General features: G+C 38.0%; 8 protein-coding genes across 8 annotated transcripts; 3 read left to right on the plus strand and 5 right to left on the minus strand. All coding sequences in view use genetic code 12, as the record gives it.

Annotated features, from left to right (window-relative positions):
* Window positions 1-3,024: 3,024 nt before the first annotated feature.
* CPAR2_800410 (uncharacterized protein) lies at window positions 3,025-3,819 on the plus strand (the record flags this gene model as incomplete). The annotated part of the gene is made up of 1 exon (XM_036807870.1): window positions 3,025-3,819. One exon carries the CDS (start codon window positions 3,025-3,027, stop codon window positions 3,817-3,819), a length of 795 nt encoding a protein of 264 aa, XP_036664664.1.
* A 181-nt stretch (window positions 3,820-4,000) lies between these two features.
* On the minus strand, window positions 4,001-5,215 carry CDA2 (chitin deacetylase; the record flags this gene model as incomplete). The annotated part of the gene is made up of 1 exon (XM_036807871.1): window positions 4,001-5,215. The coding sequence occupies one exon, from the start codon at window positions 5,213-5,215 to the stop codon at window positions 4,001-4,003; it is 1,215 nt and encodes a 404-aa protein (XP_036664665.1).
* A 159-nt stretch (window positions 5,216-5,374) lies between these two features.
* On the minus strand, window positions 5,375-6,865 carry RTT109 (H3 histone acetyltransferase; the record flags this gene model as incomplete). Its single annotated transcript, XM_036807872.1, has 1 exon — window positions 5,375-6,865. One exon carries the CDS (start codon window positions 6,863-6,865, stop codon window positions 5,375-5,377), a length of 1,491 nt encoding a protein of 496 aa, XP_036664666.1.
* A 2,840-nt stretch (window positions 6,866-9,705) lies between these two features.
* INO2 (Ino2p) lies at window positions 9,706-11,370 on the plus strand (the record flags this gene model as incomplete). The annotated part of the gene is made up of 1 exon (XM_036807873.1): window positions 9,706-11,370. The coding sequence occupies one exon, from the start codon at window positions 9,706-9,708 to the stop codon at window positions 11,368-11,370; it is 1,665 nt and encodes a 554-aa protein (XP_036664667.1).
* A 373-nt stretch (window positions 11,371-11,743) lies between these two features.
* CPAR2_800450 (uncharacterized protein) lies at window positions 11,744-13,249 on the plus strand (the record flags this gene model as incomplete). Its single annotated transcript, XM_036807874.1, has 1 exon — window positions 11,744-13,249. The coding sequence occupies one exon, from the start codon at window positions 11,744-11,746 to the stop codon at window positions 13,247-13,249; it is 1,506 nt and encodes a 501-aa protein (XP_036664668.1).
* Window positions 13,250-13,456: 207 nt separating this feature from the next.
* On the minus strand, window positions 13,457-17,725 carry KIN2 (serine/threonine protein kinase; the record flags this gene model as incomplete). Its single annotated transcript, XM_036807875.1, has 1 exon — window positions 13,457-17,725. One exon carries the CDS (start codon window positions 17,723-17,725, stop codon window positions 13,457-13,459), a length of 4,269 nt encoding a protein of 1,422 aa, XP_036664669.1.
* A 683-nt stretch (window positions 17,726-18,408) lies between these two features.
* Window positions 18,409-19,000, minus strand: ATP17 (F1F0 ATP synthase subunit f; the record flags this gene model as incomplete). The annotated part of the gene is made up of 2 exons (XM_036807876.1): window positions 18,409-18,642; window positions 18,938-19,000. 2 exons carry the CDS (start codon window positions 18,998-19,000, stop codon window positions 18,409-18,411), a joined length of 297 nt encoding a protein of 98 aa, XP_036664670.1.
* Window positions 19,001-19,425: 425 nt separating this feature from the next.
* Window positions 19,426-19,730, minus strand: LSM6 (U4/U6-U5 snRNP complex subunit; the record flags this gene model as incomplete). The annotated part of the gene is made up of 2 exons (XM_036807877.1): window positions 19,426-19,448; window positions 19,514-19,730. 2 exons carry the CDS (start codon window positions 19,728-19,730, stop codon window positions 19,426-19,428), a joined length of 240 nt encoding a protein of 79 aa, XP_036664671.1.
* Between the last annotated feature and the right edge of the window lie 9 nt (window positions 19,731-19,739).

The raw sequence follows: 19,739 nt of genomic DNA on the forward strand, positions 1-19,739 counted from the left end.
ATATGACCTTAAACAGCGTTCTAATATATGTATATTGTGTAAATGTAGTTTACAGCGTGCCGAGGAAATTGCACACACAAACAATTAGAGGAGAATTGTACGAAACAACAAAAAAGCGCGATATTATCTCGAGAAGAATGGTTGACATAATTGCTGTGTTGAACTGGCGACTACTCATCGAAACTAGAAACGTCTTCTCTATACATGCCTTAAACTGTTGATCGTTTCCACAACGAGTCCATGGACACTAAAGTTAGAATTAGGGGGTGTAATCGTAACTTACTTTCTCTTGCAATGAAACGATTGAAATCGTTCATTAGTTACACAAACTGTATTGTCTTGACGAAAAATAGCACAAACCTTATTCTTAACTCTTTTAGCATAGAGTACACATAACTAGATGCATATAAGTGGGGCATAAAACACGAGGGGCAACGAGAGGTTTCAGATGAAAGAGAATTTTACAAACAGAAGAAGGGGTAGCAGGGACGTAAGCGTGAGAAGCAAACAACGAAATAAAAAAGAAAAAAAAAAATAAAGGAAAAGACCAAAGCTTGTTACAATGAGTAATCACTCGATGGTGGTAATGCGACACGACAGATATCAAATAATAACTCTGATAAATAACCAAAGAAGGCGACGCGTAAAACTGAAAATTATACAAGGCTATTAAAAAGACATTTTCTCGTATTGTATAAAAACTACAATGCTCAGCAGTGGCTAGTTTTGTGTAACATAAGTGTTCCCTCGGCATAAGTTGCATGAAAAGTGGATTTTTAAAAGTGTTGATGCTAGGACAACACAGGAAAAAGCAAGCTCTGCACAGCCAAACGGATTGTTTCAATAACACATCCAAAAGTGCAAACTATAAGCCTCGCTTTATTCAGTAAACTTGTCAATGTCATTGAAAACATTTGACATTTTTTGATAAAAATATCTCATCACCCGTGTTCCATGAACTAAAAGTCTATTTTTAAGTTACGAAAACGACACAAAGCCGAAAACAATTTGTGTGTGTGTGTGTGTGTGTGTGTGATTGTCAGTGTGTGAGTTAAGAAATCTGAATGTGTAGGTTTCATTACCATTTTCGGTCAAAAACAATCTTCACTCGTCACAATCGCAAGTAAGTCTGTAAACAATAAGGACAGGTATCAGGGGGTGGAGGGAAATTTAGTTTGTTCTGATCACGAGAAAAAACCTAAAATGACAGCAAAGTACATTTACGCTATTCACTGTCCTTCTGGTTATTAAAGCAAGCATGTGATTCTAGATTTCTTTCCTGTTGAAAAGGAAAGAGCAAACGTTTGATTTACGTATGTACCCTTTTCTCCTTTGAAGGGTGTGTATTTTCTGTCAACACAATTTCATTGGATGAAGTAACATTCAGATTTTACCAAACGTTTGTTGCTGAATTGAGTTTATTATATTTTCGTTTTTTTTTTTAATTTGGTTGTGTTTTTTGCTTTTTTTGTTTTTTTTTTTTTTTATTCTTTTTGGTTGGTGTCTGCATCAAATGTTAATTGTTGTTATTTCTTATCTATAGATATATGTGTGTACATGTATACATGTAACATTAGGCTATGCTAGCAAATGACTCAGTTACAAAAACAGAAGGAAGTCAACCACAGTGTTTAAACACAGGGAAAAAAAGGGGGGGTGTAACAGTGTAGGGAAGGAAAAAATCTTTTCTTGATGGCCACATTTTTACCGGTGACCGGTAATGGTAATGGTGATTAATTCAGTTGCATATGCATCATAGAGTAAGTTCTAGTAACCAATGATGATGCATAACACTTACTCTTACAATCCATCAACCCTTAAAAGTATTATCATTGAATGAAAATTTTAGTTAGTTGTAGTTAGTGGTAAAACGACGATGTGTGTTGAAAAGTAAAATGTTACACTAAAATCAATTGCATCACATAAAAGAAGTAGTTTTTAGCCACAATTCATAAAAAAGGAAAAAAGATACACAAAAATGTGAGCAACTTTAAAAATCACATGCAAATTGTAATAGCAAGCATAAAATATTATTATGTCCACAGTAGAAGAATAGTAGTAGTAGTAGTAGTAGTAGTAGTAGTAGTAGTAGTTGTTGTTGTAAATATGAATTCAATGATGCTATAAGCCGATGATAACGAGAGAGAGAGAGAGTGTGTGTGTGTGTATTAATACGTAATCATCCGAATTATCGTCAGTATTACTATTACATCATCATAAGACAAATAGAACAACATATTTAATATAGAGATTTGTTTCAGAAATACTCTTTATGACACAGGAGAATAAGTACATAGTTTGATTTGAGAATAACTCAATAACAGTAACAGTAACAGCAACAACAACAACAACAAAATAATAATAATAATAAAAAAAAACAGTAATAATAGTAATAATAATAGTCATCTGATGTAGTCCAGCACTCTTCTATAGCATGTGATATTTCCAAAGACCTCTCTATCAGAGACAACTACATTAACCCATTCATCGCATGCCAAACTTTCTTCTTTTGATGAGATGAATAGTGGTTAGTGTAAACTCATATTGCGTAGTTAGTATATGTATCATGTGTTATTTACTGACTACTCTTGTGTATCTATATGCATGTGTTCTTAGTTCTCTGTCCTCCTTTGTTCCTCTGTTTATTGTTGTTGTTGTTACCTATAACTAACCATAAAATATATAGATGTATATATTTTTACACTTTGAGTCTTTTATCAAACGAGTCAGGGTATAAAAGCACAAGCAAATTTCCCTATTTTCCTTCTACTTGAACTTTCTAATCCCCCTCTGTTCTTCTTTTATCATCAACATAGTATCCCTTTGACTACTAAAGTTACTTTACTACACCAACCACTAGATTATTAAAGTTTACTACTAACAAAAAGTAATCTGAGTCCGAAACATCCACACACACACACACACACATATATATATATATATATTACACCCCCCCCCCCCCTGAGTTTTGGTTTTTTAGCACGTGCACAAATTTTATTAAAAACCCACACTTACTACAACATCATGTCTGATAACATCAACCAAGTTAAACAAAAGGTTAAACAATCCTTACCCAAGAAGAAGTTTGACTCCAAGACTCTTCAACATGTGAACAATTACTCACTTGTTAAACAATTGGAGCAATTGATTTTATCAATTTCAATCTTCCAATCAATTTACCAACAATTTATCTTGCCCGTCTATCAATTTCTCATTGGTAATGTGTTGACAATTTCACCAATTTACGAAGTTGCTCAAATTTTCGATGGATTGAATCTTTACGCATTGGGTATATTTGATCATTTTTTCATTGACTTACCCAACAAGGTTATCAATTTCACCACGGCCAATTTCATCAAACCAGTTAATCAACAAATTATCCACATCAACAATGCGTTCCTCAAGCCAGTTGAAAATGAGGCTGAAGATTCAATTTTCCAAATTTATTACACCATCAAGTCAATTGTGTTGAATATTACTGGTGTTGCATATTCAAAATCAAATGAAATTCAACATCAGATTGTATCCACTTATAATCAAGAGTTGAAGTCAACACCAGCAAACAAGTCGTATTTGGAAAAAAATTTAACTGCTAGTTATAATACTGGTGTAAAGACGGTTAAAGTTTTGAATGATGACTATATTGTTCCTTTAAAGAATCAAACTCAAGAATTTGTTACTAATGGTAAGAATGCAGAGGTGTTTTTAAAAGAAACTAGAGATAAGATTGAACCAAGGTTGAATGAAGCTGCTAATGAATTGAATAAGCAAAAGGATGATTTGTTGAAGAATAATTCAGTTCCTGTTCCAGCTAATTAATCACACAGTACTATAGTTGATTCCAGTTCAATTGCCATTCTTTTATATATTTTTATAGCTACTATTTCCATTTTTATACAAACATAATTGTTTAGTTTTAAATTGTCATTGAAAGTTTTGATACCCAAGTCACTGAAAAACTTATACAAATGAATACTGCTCTCACCACCACCACCAGCTCCTATTCTTTGGGAAACGACTTTATATAATCAATACCACCAACACATTTCGGTACCGTCAATTGGTGATCTTTACCACCACCAACCACATTATTCAAAATTTCAATACCAACATCAACAGTACGTTGAATAGCATCATGTTCCAAAATCAAACCACCACCGCTACCAAAAGTACCTTTGCCAGCATTTCCTCCCCCTTTTCTCTCCTCTTTAAACTTTTTCACATCATTATACACATCTTGTTCATTCCTCATATTAGAATGATCAAGCATTTTCCAATCAAAAGTATCGAAATCCCACAACACCAGCTGCATGCCAAACTGTCTCAATATCGATCTGATTCGATTATCAATCCCACCATAAGGTGGTCGAAACCATTTGGGTAGATGGAACCCCGTAGCATTCATGCTCCAAATCAGCCATTCCACTTGAGCGATAATCTCTTCGTTAGTTAAACTGGGTAGGAACTTGTGTGACCACGTATGTGATCCCATTATGTGACCTGCTAAGCATGCAGATTGATATATCTCGGGGAACCGAACGATATTGACTCCCAATGTGAAGAAAGTCGTTTGCGTTTGTGATTCACTCAAAGCATCAAGAAGTTTAGAAGTATAAGGGCTAGGTCCATCATCAAATGTTTGTGATAATTTGGGACATGTGTACACATCATCAAATTCAACACAATTAAAACAATCAAATGAACAAGATGCTGGGGATCGGAGTTGTAATGAGGAACAACTGGCTTGTGGATGCTTGGGGACAGGGACAATCTTGTTGAAATCAATGAAATCCAAGGGGATATATGGTGGATCCAAACCGGGCCATTCATGTAATCCAGTGAAGTCAGTTAGCCATTGTGGGAATGGCAATTTTACCGGGTAAATCATGGGTGATGGTGGGAGTTCGTATTGCTTGGATTGTGGAACTACATTTGCATGAGTCAAATGAGGATGAGCTTGATTGTGGGGGCTTTGTTGTTGTTGTTGCTGGACGTGGAAATCAGGTGTTTGTCCATAAACATAATGATCAAACACGGAACCAGAACCATAACCACTCTTGTTGTCAACTTCATCACTGTTTCCGTTTTTGCCAGTGTAGAATTTTGGTGAAATGACTGATGATATCTTTGCACTCAACCGTTTAGAATACTCTGAAGCATACGCAAATGATGATGATGTGGTGACCAAGTAGATAATAAAGTATCCCAACTTCATCTCTTTGTAACAAAAAGGCTTTGTTTAAGGTTTGTTTGGGGGATGGAGTGACTATGCACAAGAGAAGGCAAAACCAGGAAAAGTATTGCTTCTCCTGATATTTTTTTTTTCTTTTTGCAGCTGTTTCTTGATATGTTTGCAACAAAATCAATTTACACCTTAATTCTTCCTTTTTCTTTTGATCAACCCAGTAAGATCATTAGCCTTATTAACAGCAGCAGCACCACCACCACCAGTGCCATTTACATCTAACAACAACTTTCTCTTTTCCCCTGTTACATCGCCAAGTTTTTTCATCTCTTCTTCTTTTTTCTTCTCCTCAGCAACACCACCATACTCAAACTCATCCATGCCAATAGTCTCCTTGAAAAAACTAGGGATTTGCAATTGGGTTAAATACTCAACGTCAATCAATTTATCAAAATTGATCAGTTTTATTACATTGTTGATAAATTGTTTATAATGATGGATGGATACAACAATCACATCTTTAGTATGAGCATCATTTGAATCTTTAACCACGGATTCTTCATCCACCACCGTCGCCTCGGATACGTGTTGCTCTGCCGTTGTGTAGCTTTTACTACACCCAATCAACCCAACACAATCACCTAATCTAAACTCTTGTCTGAAACCCAACTCTTGATAAAATCGATCAACTGAAACATTGAAATAACGATTCTCAACAATCAAATGTTCCAAAAACCGACCTTTTGGATCATCAGGGAAAAGCGGGATATTATAAACCGCTAAATTCAGTTTTGCATTGGCTTCATTTGACTCGTGATTGGAATCAGAGCCATCAGCACTAAATATGTGACCAATTGACCATTGCGACAATGGATCAATAAACTTGCGCATCGCCACTGTATCCGAACCGGGGATAATCAATTTTTTAACGGGCCATTGGTCTCCACATACAGATTCAATGATCCGCAACCACCATTTGAGCAATACTTGTCCATTACCAAGATGCTTGTACTTGTTTTTAGATGAATTGGGGAAAATGTATTGCGGTGCTGTTTTGGTGAACAAACATATATGACAATTGATTTGCGTTGTGGGTAGTTTACGATATTGGAAATTAGAGCCGCTAGTTTTGGGGTGAGGGGTGTTGTTGTTATAGTATGGTAGGGTACCGAAATGACTCGGATCGGTTGTCAATTTGCGTTGTAGTTTGTCAATCAATGCCACAGTTGAATTTGTGTAACCACCATCACCGGACTCATTACTCTTTTCCAGTTTCACCTCACCCAGCTGCTCAACAGGTTTCTTGTCTTTAATCCTGTATCTTTCAACATCATAATCCACTATATACCGCAACACTTCCCTTACAACGTCGCCAACTCGAAATTTCAATTTTTTCAATCCAGTAGTATCACATTTAGATACATATATATATTGATCAATACAAGTTGGATATATCTGTAAATAAGTAAATACTTCAATCCCCAAAACAATAACATCTTGATCAATTAAGCTGAAAAAGTGTCGTATTTTGACAGTATCAGGTCGCTCCTGGGTTGATGCAGGGGTTGATTTGGGAATATTTATTGGTGATTTGATGTATGTTGGTTTTGATTGGATGTAAATGTATTTGAAATGCTCATCTTTGGGCAAGTGTTGGGCTAGTAGTGTGTCTAGTGACATCAATGGCGGGAACTTGTGTCTATTGAGGCAAGTCTTGCAGAAGTTTTTCAATTATTTTTCAAAATGTTTGATTGATATACGCGTCAATGTATCTGTCAAAAATGCAATTTTTGCGTCAAGAAATTGAGACATAGGAGGAGCAGAGAAGAGGAGGAACGAGTATAATCAACATATAAATATAGCGGAGTTACCGGTTGCAAATGTTTTCCTCAACGTCTTGATGAGTTATGCGATTTTACGTTTGTTCCTGAAACAGGTAGAATACTAGCAGACACCAATGTTTTGTAATTTTATCACGGATTGCAACACTGGTCAGTAACCGCGGTCAATTGGTTGAAAACATCCACGTTAAGCTTCGTTGATCCTTATTTTGACTAAACATGACGATCAAAAGCCGTCATCAAACAACATAAAAAATGGAGGAACTTAGATGTTACAGGGATTTTGACTAGAAATGTACTAACAAAAGCAAGCACGCACCCACACAAGTCTATACTCTTTTAGAAATCCGTTGCCGTTGATCGCAGTCTATAATGAAAAATAGTATCATGAGTCATACGATGGATATGCGAATCCCCTGCCCCTCCCCCCTGGATTTAGTAGTAAGGTTTATAATTAGTTGCTTATGCTTTATATGTCACGAGATTTGATGATTTTCAAAATCTTCCCGCTATCCGTCAGTCATTTGCTAGTTGAGCGGACTTTAAGTAAAACAAGGCGGAGGATGGAATTGCTGCCCCACTTTACTCTTCCACCACATGTAGAGATTCGCATTGCTTCGAGACAACGGCTTTAATGAAAGTTTAAACCGTAGAATGGTATCAATTGTAGGGTAAGGTTTGATTTTAAACTTTTTTTTTTTTTGGTGTGAAATTTATTTCCTAATGTGGTAGATTTTTTTTTTACTTTTTGTTTCTCAAGCAATGGTTATGAACCTTTTGAAATAGATGGCAGAAAGAAGTTAAGATTCGATAAAATGTTATTAGCGAAAACTGACAAAAATTTGGAATTGGAAAAGGTTTTAGTGGAAGAGGAGGATGGAGGAATATGGATGTAACAGTAGTCACTGTTGGGATCAAGGAAGTAGTGTTATTATTTTAGAATAATAAATCATTTGGTGACGTTAACACCAAATCCAAAAGGCAATGATTGGATTACCGTGTACAGTAAGAAAATAAAGTTCTAGAACAACTTAGACCCTTTAGTAGAGGCATTTTGTCAACGGTAATGAAATCTTAAACCTTCGTTACCATGCTGGGAGCTTGAAAAAAGTAGCGTATTGTAGACATATTCAAAGCCAAGTATGGGTGCATCATCGTTTTTAAGATGCACGAGATCAATCTTTGCATAGAGTAAACCCCAATGACTCTCGATTCTTGCAAAAGCAATGTATGCACAAAAAGGATGAAATTCAGAAAAACACAAACAAGAAGAGAATGTGTGTCAGTTGATTCGCTGTTGCTGTTGCTGTTGCTGTTGCTGTTGTTGTTGTTGTTGTTGTTGTTTGTTGATATTTGTGGTGTTTCCCAATCGTTATCAATCAAAACATTGTAAACAGTTTCACTTTGTTGGGCTGTGTAAAGTTATACTTTTTTACTTGATTACTCTTTGTTTATGCTGTTTGTGTAGGAACACCCTGTCCTCATTTAAAATGATATTTACTTTCTGCTCACTTGCATACTAAATTAAACAGCCATTAGCTGTTCCTACTACAGAGGGCGAATAGAATTGAAAAGTACAGTCGTAGAGTAAAAAAGAAAAGGAAATGATTGGAAGGAATGGTTATGAGATTCAAGACCCATAACCCATGACCCCCTCCTTTCCATTCCTGTTACACCGTGTCTTTGAATCACACAACATGTTTGTGTGTTGTTCTCCGCAAAATAAATACTTTGAATATATACATATAGATAAAACTCCGTGGGTTATCTCATTCTTAACAATAAGACAATAAGAAAAGAGAGAGGAGGAGGGGGGCAAGTAGTGATGTTATAGGATTTAATGCAAGGCAACTTAAAAAATTATAGCAGAAACATATTAACTAAAAAAAAAAAAGAGTAAAGTACTTCGTCTAACAACAAGAAAAAATTAAATTGAATTCGGTAGCATACTCCGTTAAATTGTCTTGTACACTACTTTATAACAGTAGAACCATTGTTACACAAAGTGCATATATAACAATCAGTGATGTAATATTATTATGTATACAACGGAGTTAACCTGTATATAAGCTACAATTGAATAATAGTAATATTTGGTAATATCCATCCCCCCACCCCCCATACTTACTATAACAAACTGTTAAGCATACTACAAGTACATATATATATATATATCTATATATATACAAAATAATATACCATTTAATCTTCATCACCAATATCTACAAATTTATACTACTATTATCAGTCTTATATACCAAATTACTACCATCAGTTACTACCAAAGGTTTCATCAGACACCAGTTACTTAGACAAAAAGGTAACCTAGAATTACACTAAATTGAGTGCATACAATTTCAATTTTTTTTTTTCAAGTTTGTTCTTTGCTAAAGTATTTGTGTGTTGTAAAATTTCACAAGCAAAACATTACAGAATAGTATAGCATTACTTAATCATCATCATATATACTACACACACGCACACACACACACACACACACACACACAGGCGGTGCACGCTACTCATCAAATATATATACACACAATTCAGTTCTACAATCGCTTTAATACCACCAAAGCCAGCTAGATAGCCCACATCAGACACGTACCCACGCATTATTAACAAAAGAACAAGCTTCTTCTAGCTAATATTATGAATAATAATTCACCACTGACAATGATGATGACATCTACACAACTAGATCCAGATCAACCAACAAACACCAATTCCACTAGTGGGTTTGATAACTTTTTGGACATATTCTCAACTGACATGGATTTTGAACAAGCTTATTCAATGTACAATACTTTGCAACAAAAATCGGCCATTGGATCATTTGAAGAGTTGAATAAAGTACAAATGTTGAATTCACAGTATACTACCAATTTACCCACTCCTCCACCTCATCAACCTCAGCAACTTCAACAACAGCAAAACCTACTGCATCAACAACAACAACATTACTCAAGCATATCTTCTGAGTTACCCCAGGATGAGTTTGCTGATTCCAGACAACAAATAATAAATGGAGGGCATCAATACCTTCAGCAGCAACAACAACAACCTACTCAACAGGAACAACTACAACCTACGCAGCTAACACAACAAACCCAAGAGGAAGGAAATGACGATTTTGATCATTTTTTCACAAACACTGAATCAAATGCATTGGAACGGTTTTTGGATAGTTTAGCAAACCCACAAGCAACTGCTGATCCTTTACAATTTTATCACAATAGTCGATCACCAAAGAATACCACCACCACCAACAATAATAATAACAATAATAATAATAATAATAATAGTAACGAGTTTGGGTTTGATTTCAATTTCGAAATGCGTACAATGAGTATACCCAAGCATAATCAACACAATAAACAACCGCAACCACAACCACAATCACAATTGCCGCTACAGCCACAGTCACAGCCACGCCAACATCCACAAAAAACCTACCAAACACCTCAATTGCATCAACCGCAACCTTTTTATCCAACAGATTCCAGTTTCCAATCTTCATTATCACCACTTACCTCCAACCCAACAATTACAACTCATTCAAATGTAATGCAAGCACAATTTCAACCACAGCCACAACAGTATCCACAACACCAGCAACAAGAACAGCAGCAATTGCAAGACCACGTTGCCCTCAAAAATGAATTGGCTGAAGCATTTTCAGTGCCTGCGAAATCACCATTTTCATCACCACCAATTGAAAAACAAGTTGAAGAAGCAAAACAAGGTGGATCTAAAGCATCACTATTGAAAAAGAGTCCTTTAAAACCAACAAAACCATCAAAACAATTAAAGGATGTCAAGACAGATTCAAAACAACAAAGCATGTCTTCTTCTTCTTCATCATCAACAAATTCTCAATTGATTACACCACCTACATCAGGCGATGAAAGTAGAAAGAGACGAGGCACGCAAGAAGCAGAAGACGATGATGATGATGATGAAGAAGAAGAGGAGTACGACTCAGAGTCCACGTCCACCCCTTCTACCACGCCATCATCAAAACCACACCTTAAGAAACGCAGACGCTCAAACAACAAACCCCTTCTTTCACTCGAACAAAAGCGCCTTAACCACTCCAACTCTGAACAAAAACGTCGTCAATTGTGCAAACAAGCATACCAACGCTGTCTTGAACAAATTATTGACTTGGAAGCATTTGCCAAGTTGCCAGAATTGGATGAAGCTGAACGCAAGACGAAGAGAGCTAGAGTTAACAAAGAAGGGTTGCCGAATTTATCGAAACATGGTGCTTTGATGAGGATTAGTAATGAGATGATTTTGATTAAGCTGTTGAATGATGAATTGAAGAAGTTGTTGGAGTAGGGAGGAGCTAAAGCTATGTGGTTTTTGTTATGAAAGTTTCAGTTCCATTGAATTGATAGAATATTTTTTTTTTTTTTCATTTTTGATTCTTGATTGTGTATATGTATATATATTTATGTTACTATTAGTTTTTTGGGAAATACAGAGTGTGTTGTTTTTACTTCATGATTGTGTTATGTTTGAAGCGTTGTAGAAGCTTTGTAGAAGCTTTGTAGGATTGCAAAATCAATTTCGAGTTGAAGTGAATGTCACGAAATGCCAATCATGCGACATTGAGTAAAATTTCATACTTTCTCGCAAGTGAAGGGAATTTTTCATTCGAACGCGACGCAATCCACAAACTTTAACAAAACTCTTCCTGTTGTCAACAACAATGCCATCCAGCAGGGTCATAATCGACTCATCGAGTGCAGAACCTTCACCCGAACCAAAACCCACACCACCACAACAGAGTCATCCCCCACCATCACTCGACTCGTTAATCATTGGCACTCAAGATCAAATCACATCGTTATCCAAACACGCACCTTTAATCCTCCCCAACCAGTCACCCGACCAGCCGTATGCAGAAACGTTACAAAATTTACGTAATACGTACAACTACACCTACGTCATTAATTGGTTGTATAATTTCCGCGGATTTCTAAAATTGCAACTGGAATATTTCGATGTCGATATTTTCGAATTAGAATTGTTGAATTACTTCCCCAAACCATCGACGTACGACAATGATGAGTATGGCTTGGCTATTCCTAATACATACTCAGTGTTGTTTATTGATAAATTGAAGCTGAGTTTGATTCATTCTTTGATGGGCAGTAAAGAATCCAATGAGCTTAAATTTGAGCAAGTTGTGAGACAATATTTTGGTATTAGTACACCTTTGGGTGGTATTGCTGTGCCTACTGATGTTATTGAAATCAAAGAAGATGGTGATGATATTGAGCAAAGTGGAGAAGAAGAGAAACAACAGGATGCTGAAGAAATAGTGGAGGCTGATGCCGTGGTCGAGGCTGATGCCGTGGTCGAGGCTGATGATGATGGCCCAGCAGCTAAAAGTGAACAAGACTTGCCTCAATTTGATTATTTACTAATTGAAGACAAGATCGAGGTGTTGTACATTATCATATCGTACATTTCCACCACTTATAAATTCAAGGATTGGCTTGATCGACATTTCCCCAATCAACCAGAATACACCCGTATTGACCCCATTTTCACCACTGATAACACCGACACCAACACCGGGACAAACAAATCCATTGACCCTGATTTCCAATCCCAATGGCTCCTGTTATTTGACAATAACCGATTATACAAAAGAACCATCCACTATCCAGCATTGGAAATCCCCAAAAAGCGTAAACTCTCGCCTGAATTCCCCAATGAACATTTTTCACAACCACAATTTGATGTCGACAAGTCCAATATTCATTTGGAATTGATTGCCAAGAATGTATTTGAGCTCAATGATTACTTGATCAAGTTGAAGCGTGATAAATTTTCAACATCACCACGTCACTTGATTAATAAATTGTCAAGATCGAAATTTATTGATGCTGTTTTCACTAATGAGGTTAAGAAACGGAAATTTATCGCAAATAAGAAAAAGGAGGTTCAATTGGCAGGGTTATTGGCAGTTAGGAAAAAATCGTCTCGGTTGGAAGCTAGACAACAAAGAGAGAGATTGCAACAACTACAACGACAACTGCAACAGCAACAACAACAACAACTGCACCTGGGTAATCAGTCACGTACTGTTGGTGGCCGTCGTCTTCGTGATGTAAGTGGTGGTGGCATCCCAACTTCTGATGATCCAAAATTGGATAGTCAAAGACGATTTGAAAGAAGACAACAAAGACATATGCGAGGTTGGTAATTTGGGTGACTAGTAGGTTGCATTTATAAAGAGAACCATTTTTGAATAGTGCAATTGCTATCCTTTTCTCTAAAAAAAATAGAGTGATCCGTCTTCACCTCTTTTAACTCTACATCTAACTCACTAAGAATTCAAAAAACGAATAAAACTCACACAACCTATAAACACGCACTCACTCACACACCCATGCTTCGCCTCCCCCACTCGTTACAAATTCATCTCATTCAAAATTTGACCAGCTAAAGTTTTATAGTTCCATGTATTACCCAACAACTTTTTAAATTGGACACCGTATAATCCTACAAGGGGCACCTTAACAATATGGATTTCAAACTTCAATGGGGATTTGGAAGAGCCACTTGTTCCTGCACCTCCACCACCACTGCGACGTTGCTGTTGTTGTTGTTGTTGGTATTGTTGGTATTGTTGACTAGAGTTGCTTGCAGCACTAGCTGCGCTAGCGGCACTGGTTGTGCGTTGATGATTAGCACGATGTTCAATCTTGGACGAGATCAACATATCACTTCCCCCCGCGTATCCGCTCAATGAATCGGCTGAGTTGTCAAGTTCAAGAGTATCATTGGCATAATCAATTCCTGTACGGTTGGATATACTTCCATTGTGGAAATTACCGTCACCATCATCATCATTATCATCATCTTCGCCGTTGTCGTGATCACCATACATTCCTCTAATTGTACGTGCAGTAGCTGGGGTATTTGGTGGCATTTGCACTTGTGAATTATTCTTCTTACGATAAGTATTGAGGAACGTATTACCGATAGAAACTTTTCTCCTATGCCCAGAGGATCCACTTACACCACCCCCACCAATAGTTAATGATCTTTGTGGCTTGTTGTGGGTACTTGATGGTGATAATAGTCCTGATGATTGCATATTCATCGATGTTTGACGACTTGGAGTTCGAGCACCTTCAGATCTGTTTTCCACTTTTGGTTCATCAAATGATGAAGACCTTAAAGTTGATGATTTCAGTTTGAATGCATCACCATACAATTTATTTTCTTCGTCATTTCCATCATCATTGCTGGCATACGCATCCAAAATTTGATCCTCTGCATCATCCTCATGTGATGGTGGAGGTGGCAAGGGATGTTGTTCTTGTTGTTGTACTGATGGCGTGTGAACACAAATGAAACCTCCTTTAACTTCTTGGAATCTGACTCCTAACCGACTCAAAACATTGATGATATTGTATCTAATCACTGGTAATGGTTTGGTTGAGGTTGTCTGAACACTAAAAAACCCTTTCAAGAATAGAGTCTTACAATGCTCAATAGATGGCATTGAGCCGGGTTTAGCTTCATTATACTGTTTGATAATCTCGTCCTCGGTAAGTTGCGGTACTTCTTGAACTTCCATATCATCCAATTTAACATCATCAAATAATGCTCCTGTGGCACTCTCATCAAATGACAACTCTGTATTGTGGGGACTAGTTGAATGAGCAAGATCTATATTGGCATTGTTTTGACTAGCTGTATTACTTCTGCCACGACCATACGCATCTTTCCTAATTTGACCACCAACTGACTTGGCTCTTGCTGTAGGGTGCAATTTACGTGATGATGGAACTGCTAAAGTTTGCTGTTTTGTAGATGTGTTTTGAGTCACTGTATTAGTACTTGGATCGTAATTTGGTAGTGGTGGCAAATATTCAACAGGTATGAACCCGTGAGGACGATTAGGTGTAGATGTAGATGCAGAGTGGGCATGCACTGCTGCGTCTCGCTTCCTGTCTTTTCTTTCCGGTTTCGTAGGTGATAACCTAGCACCGGTTTCTTTTTCCTTTGCTGTCACCTTCATACTTACACCACGACGCATCAACGGATCAAGGGTGCTTTGAGAAGAATGAGGCAGACCTCTTGCAGAATCATAGTCATGGCTAGGGGGGGAGACAACCTTTGGAGATCCGGAGCCTTTAGATTTCTTACTTGAAAGTTTCCTAAACAAGTTGTTGAAGCCGGCACCACCACCTGAAGCTCCGCCGCCACCTCTTGTGGGATCCAATGTATCAATCGGAGTAGTGCTTCGAGGACTTCTTGGTTGCTGGGAAGGAATTTCAAGTTGATCGGGCTTGTTCGATGCGATGGGTGGATTGTCAAACGTGGAGGGAGTATTGGATGTATGGGCTTGCTCAGGAATTGAAATAACTGGGGTTTGAGCAGCTGGTGATGTAACACCTGACGAGTGCTCGTACCTTGGGTCCAAAGTTTTCGACGACGAGGTGCCAGCAAATGTTTCAACAATTCTAGGTTGCGGCGTGTTTGGGGTTTCTCTAGATGGATTGTATTGCCCCACTATAGGGACTTGAGTAGCAGTCTCATGCGATTGTTGTTGTGTTCTAGATCGAGGTGTTGTGTCTACACCCTTGATTGGTTGGGGTGCATAATCCTCCACAGGAATTGGCGTGGATGTGTAAACCGGTTGTTGCTGTTGTTGTTGTTGTTGCTGTTGTTGTTGCTGTTGTTGCTGTTGTTGTTGCTGTTGCTGTTGTTGTAGGAGCTTTTGCTGTTGCATTTGTTGTTGATATTGTTGTTGCAACTGCTGTTGTTTTTGTTGCTCTTGTTGCGCAAGCTGAGCCTTGATAGCTTCCTCTTTTGCCTTTTTTCTCTTTCTCATTTCAACCACCAAATAGTAGATCGAGATCAATGGATGAAACCCACCAGTGGGATCAGGAAGAATATTGGAGTTTGGTGCAGATGCATACTCCTTGCCTTGTCTTGTTATGTTGTACCAGTTTTCGGTGCTCATTTGGTACTCAACACTGGTGAGCAAGGTTGTTAATTCATCACTCACGGTTTGTGCCGAGCCCAAATCAAATGCAGCAATCTGTTTGATAACTTCGGGGTCTAATGGTAAACGCAAGGGTTCTCTTCGTGGAAGGTAATTTGACACTTTATGATCATAGCCTTTGTTCATCCAAGGATGCGAGCAAATCTCATAAAGAGAAGCTCTTCTATTAGGATCCACCACCAACATTCTCGATAGCAAATTGATGCACTCTTTTGAAAGAAAATTCGGATACTCTACATTACCCTTTTTGATCTTTTCGTGAAGTACAGACACTGATTGGTCATCAAAAGGCACTTTCCCACAAACCAACACATATAGCACCACACCAAACGACCAAATATCAACTTCTGGCCCGATGTAAGGTTTAGCACTAAGCAACTCAGGTGCAGCAAAATAAAGCGACCCACAATATGTTTTTAATAAATTCTTTGGAGAATACAAGTTGGACAAACCGAAATCAATAATCTTTACATCCCCCTTCTCATTTATCATAATGTTTTCAATCTTAAGATCTCGATGCACCACATTATTTCGATGACAGTAATCCAATGCTGAAGCTATTCCCCGTGCAAATTTCCTTGCATGCTTTTCTTTCAAAGAGCCGTGAGCAACAATGTAATCTAACATTTGTCCACCTTCAATATATTCAAACAACATGTAGTAGTGGTTGGTCATGGGAACCATTTCATACAACCTACAAATGAACGGATGAAATAGCAATCTACCAAGCGCACCCTCACGAATGGTTCGCTTGTCCCTTGCCAACTCCTTTTCGAATTCCTTGTGTCTCTGAGCAGCTTCTTGAGACGTCTGTGGTGGTGGATCATGCGCATGAGCTCTTTGATAAAGCTTTGCGGCTCGTGGTATAATCTTGACTGCGCAAATCTCGTGAGTTGTGTTGTGCTGAGCCAACTTCACCTTTCCCATGGATCCAGCCCCAATGGTCTTTACAAAGTTCCAATCGCCGATAGATTTTCTATGAAATTGCTGCTGTTGCTGCTGCTGTTGGGGTTGGTGAGATTGTTGTTGTTGCTGTGGTTGCTGTTGGGGTTGGGGTTGTGGTTGCTGTGGTTGCTGCAGACGATGCAGTGGTTGCTGCAGTGGTTGCTGCAGACGGTATTGTTGTTGCTGCGGCGTTTGCGATGGTGATGGTTGAAGTTGACTTGATGGATGGGGTACATGATTTGTTTGTGTTTGCTGGTTAGGATCATATTGATACGATGGTTGTTGCCTTTGCAGCTGAGGTGTCTGATGGCGTTGCTGAGACGGATGATTAGAATACTGGCTCGGAGTCATCGGACTGCGATTCATTTGCTGCAGTGGGTTCTGCCCTTGCGACCCCTTACTCAGTGTAGGTGATACCACATCCCTCGGTTTAGGGAGTGGTTTGGTACTCGCCTTTTGTCCTTGTACATTCAAGACTCCGACCGGGGTTGGAGCAGGTGATGGAATCGAAAGCGGTGGTAACAATTGCGCATCCAGGTTCTTTTCATTCAGGCCAGATGTATCCACTTCTGATTTTGTCTTCAAATTCCCACTAGTACTTCTCAACATACGAGGGGTTGCTGGGTGTGAAACAAAGGGAGTATTGGACTGGTTGCCATCGGCCAACTGACTCTTGCTTATATCCCTTTGAACAAATGGTTTATCGGCATCCATGATATAGAAATACTATGTTGTATTGATTCAAACGCAATTGGTTGTAGATAAATTAAATTCAATATGGATTACGCAACCTTCGGTCGATGCGATTATTGTTGTGACTTTGCCTCCTTTTTCTTGGGTTTTAATGTGGAGGATACTCCGTGAAAAAAATGTAGTATACAAAAGATACCAACAAGGATGCTTTCTTTGATATAAATCTTTGACTAGACGCAACCACTAGTCGTTTGCTTTCTCGACAAAGAAGACAATTGAGATTATTGATTATCCAAATCTTGGCTGTTTAAAAAATTTAGTTAGGAATAGAAAAAAAAAAGGACCTTTTCCAACCCTTTTTTTGCTAAAGATATGTTGGACAACGAAAATGGCTTAAAAAGTGGGTCACTTATGAAAGCAAAAACCAAACGGAATCAATCGGTAACAAGTGGCTGTGTGGAGTCAGATATCCTCTTTTTGTAGGTTCTAATTGGGCTACGTCTACAGAGATATCTACAAATCGCAGAAGTACGGGACCCTAAATAAGGTCGTGCGAGATTTTACAATTCGTCCAACAGGAATCACAAGAATGCAATCGAAGTAAGCTACATAGAAGAGCCTAACATTTAAGGAATATTTTATACATTGCTCTGTATACTGTTGATTTCAGTAAAGATCTCTTTTAAAATCTATATTCTCACACTTTAATGGTGGGCTTTCAAGTGTTGGTATTCCAAGGAGTATCCAAAAATGAGCACAACGATTGCTAAATGAAGCAATGGTTTTCCTGAAGCATTGTCACCATCAAAATAAGCAGCTCTATATCTGGCTAATGGGTTTGTTGGTTTCTTGGCAGCTTGTGCTGGACCTTGAGGCAATTTCTTGTAAAAAGAAACGACTTCTTGCATTCTTTTAGCATTTGGAGCTGAACCAAGGTTCTAAAAAGATGCGTTAGTACTTGAATTGTTTCATTAGTGGTGGTGTACGATTTGAAACCGGATTGTGGCTTTGTTGAAAACGCTTTTAGCTGGTGCTCACATGTGACGGTAAAATGGAATATCTTTACCGTTTGAAGTCAAACAATTCCAATAAATACTCTACTAACTTAGAAGGTCACGGCCTCCTTGATTGTGTACTACCCCAATCCTCAAGACGGCCACGAAGCAACCCTCTGCGTACCACATGTCAAATGCCCATCTCTATAACAATACCCACAAGTGCAATATCACATACCTTAGCCGAAGCAATCTTTGGTGGAATCAATGACGACAATTGCCTTTTAATCACAAATGACATAGTTGATCGTTGTTGTTGTTGGTAAGAAAACCTCGTTTGTCCAGATTGAAAACCGATTTTTTTTTCTGTTTTCTTCACTCTCGCTGGTCTCATGCGTTAATTCTATTTGCCAGAAGTTTTCATTGCAGAGATAGTTGGGAATATATACACGACCTTGAGGAAGTGAACTCTACCACACCAAAGATAGGCTATATCAATTTGACTCGGTCCACTTGACCTTTTATCATTCACATATCGTTGATTGAAATTACACAAGAATCTATATTTTTGTAATAAAGTGAAGACAACGGATGAGTGTGTGTGGAATACAACCAATTTTTCTCACTAGCGAACGTGTAACAACAACATCCATCTCAATTCTCAATTGGAACCCTCTTACTCAACTCTGCGTTTCACCCTACTCCTTCAAAATAACCATCTCCTACTCAATTTTCAGTGATGTACAAAACTAGGTGGAATTTGTTAGTACCAAAAAGTTGAACAACTTGATCATCAAAACCCGCAATTACATACCTGTGTTGCCTCTAAGAAACAAGTCACCATAGTCTCTAGTCATCGTATCCTTGATGAACTCTTTGCCATTTTCTAGTACAACATTCATGTATCCATCAATAGTTTGTAAATCGCCGCGATATTCGACACCACTGTACAACTTGACTTTCACCGGGGAGCCTATTAGGTCACCTAAAAACTTTGAAGGGTCTGTCCTATCAAAATCGGATTCTGACATTGATGGTTG

Source organism: Candida parapsilosis, contig 005807 (assembly GCF_000182765.1).
Source record: "Candida parapsilosis strain CDC317 annotated contig 005807".
NCBI lineage: Eukaryota > Fungi > Ascomycota > Pichiomycetes > Serinales > Debaryomycetaceae > Lodderomyces > Lodderomyces parapsilosis.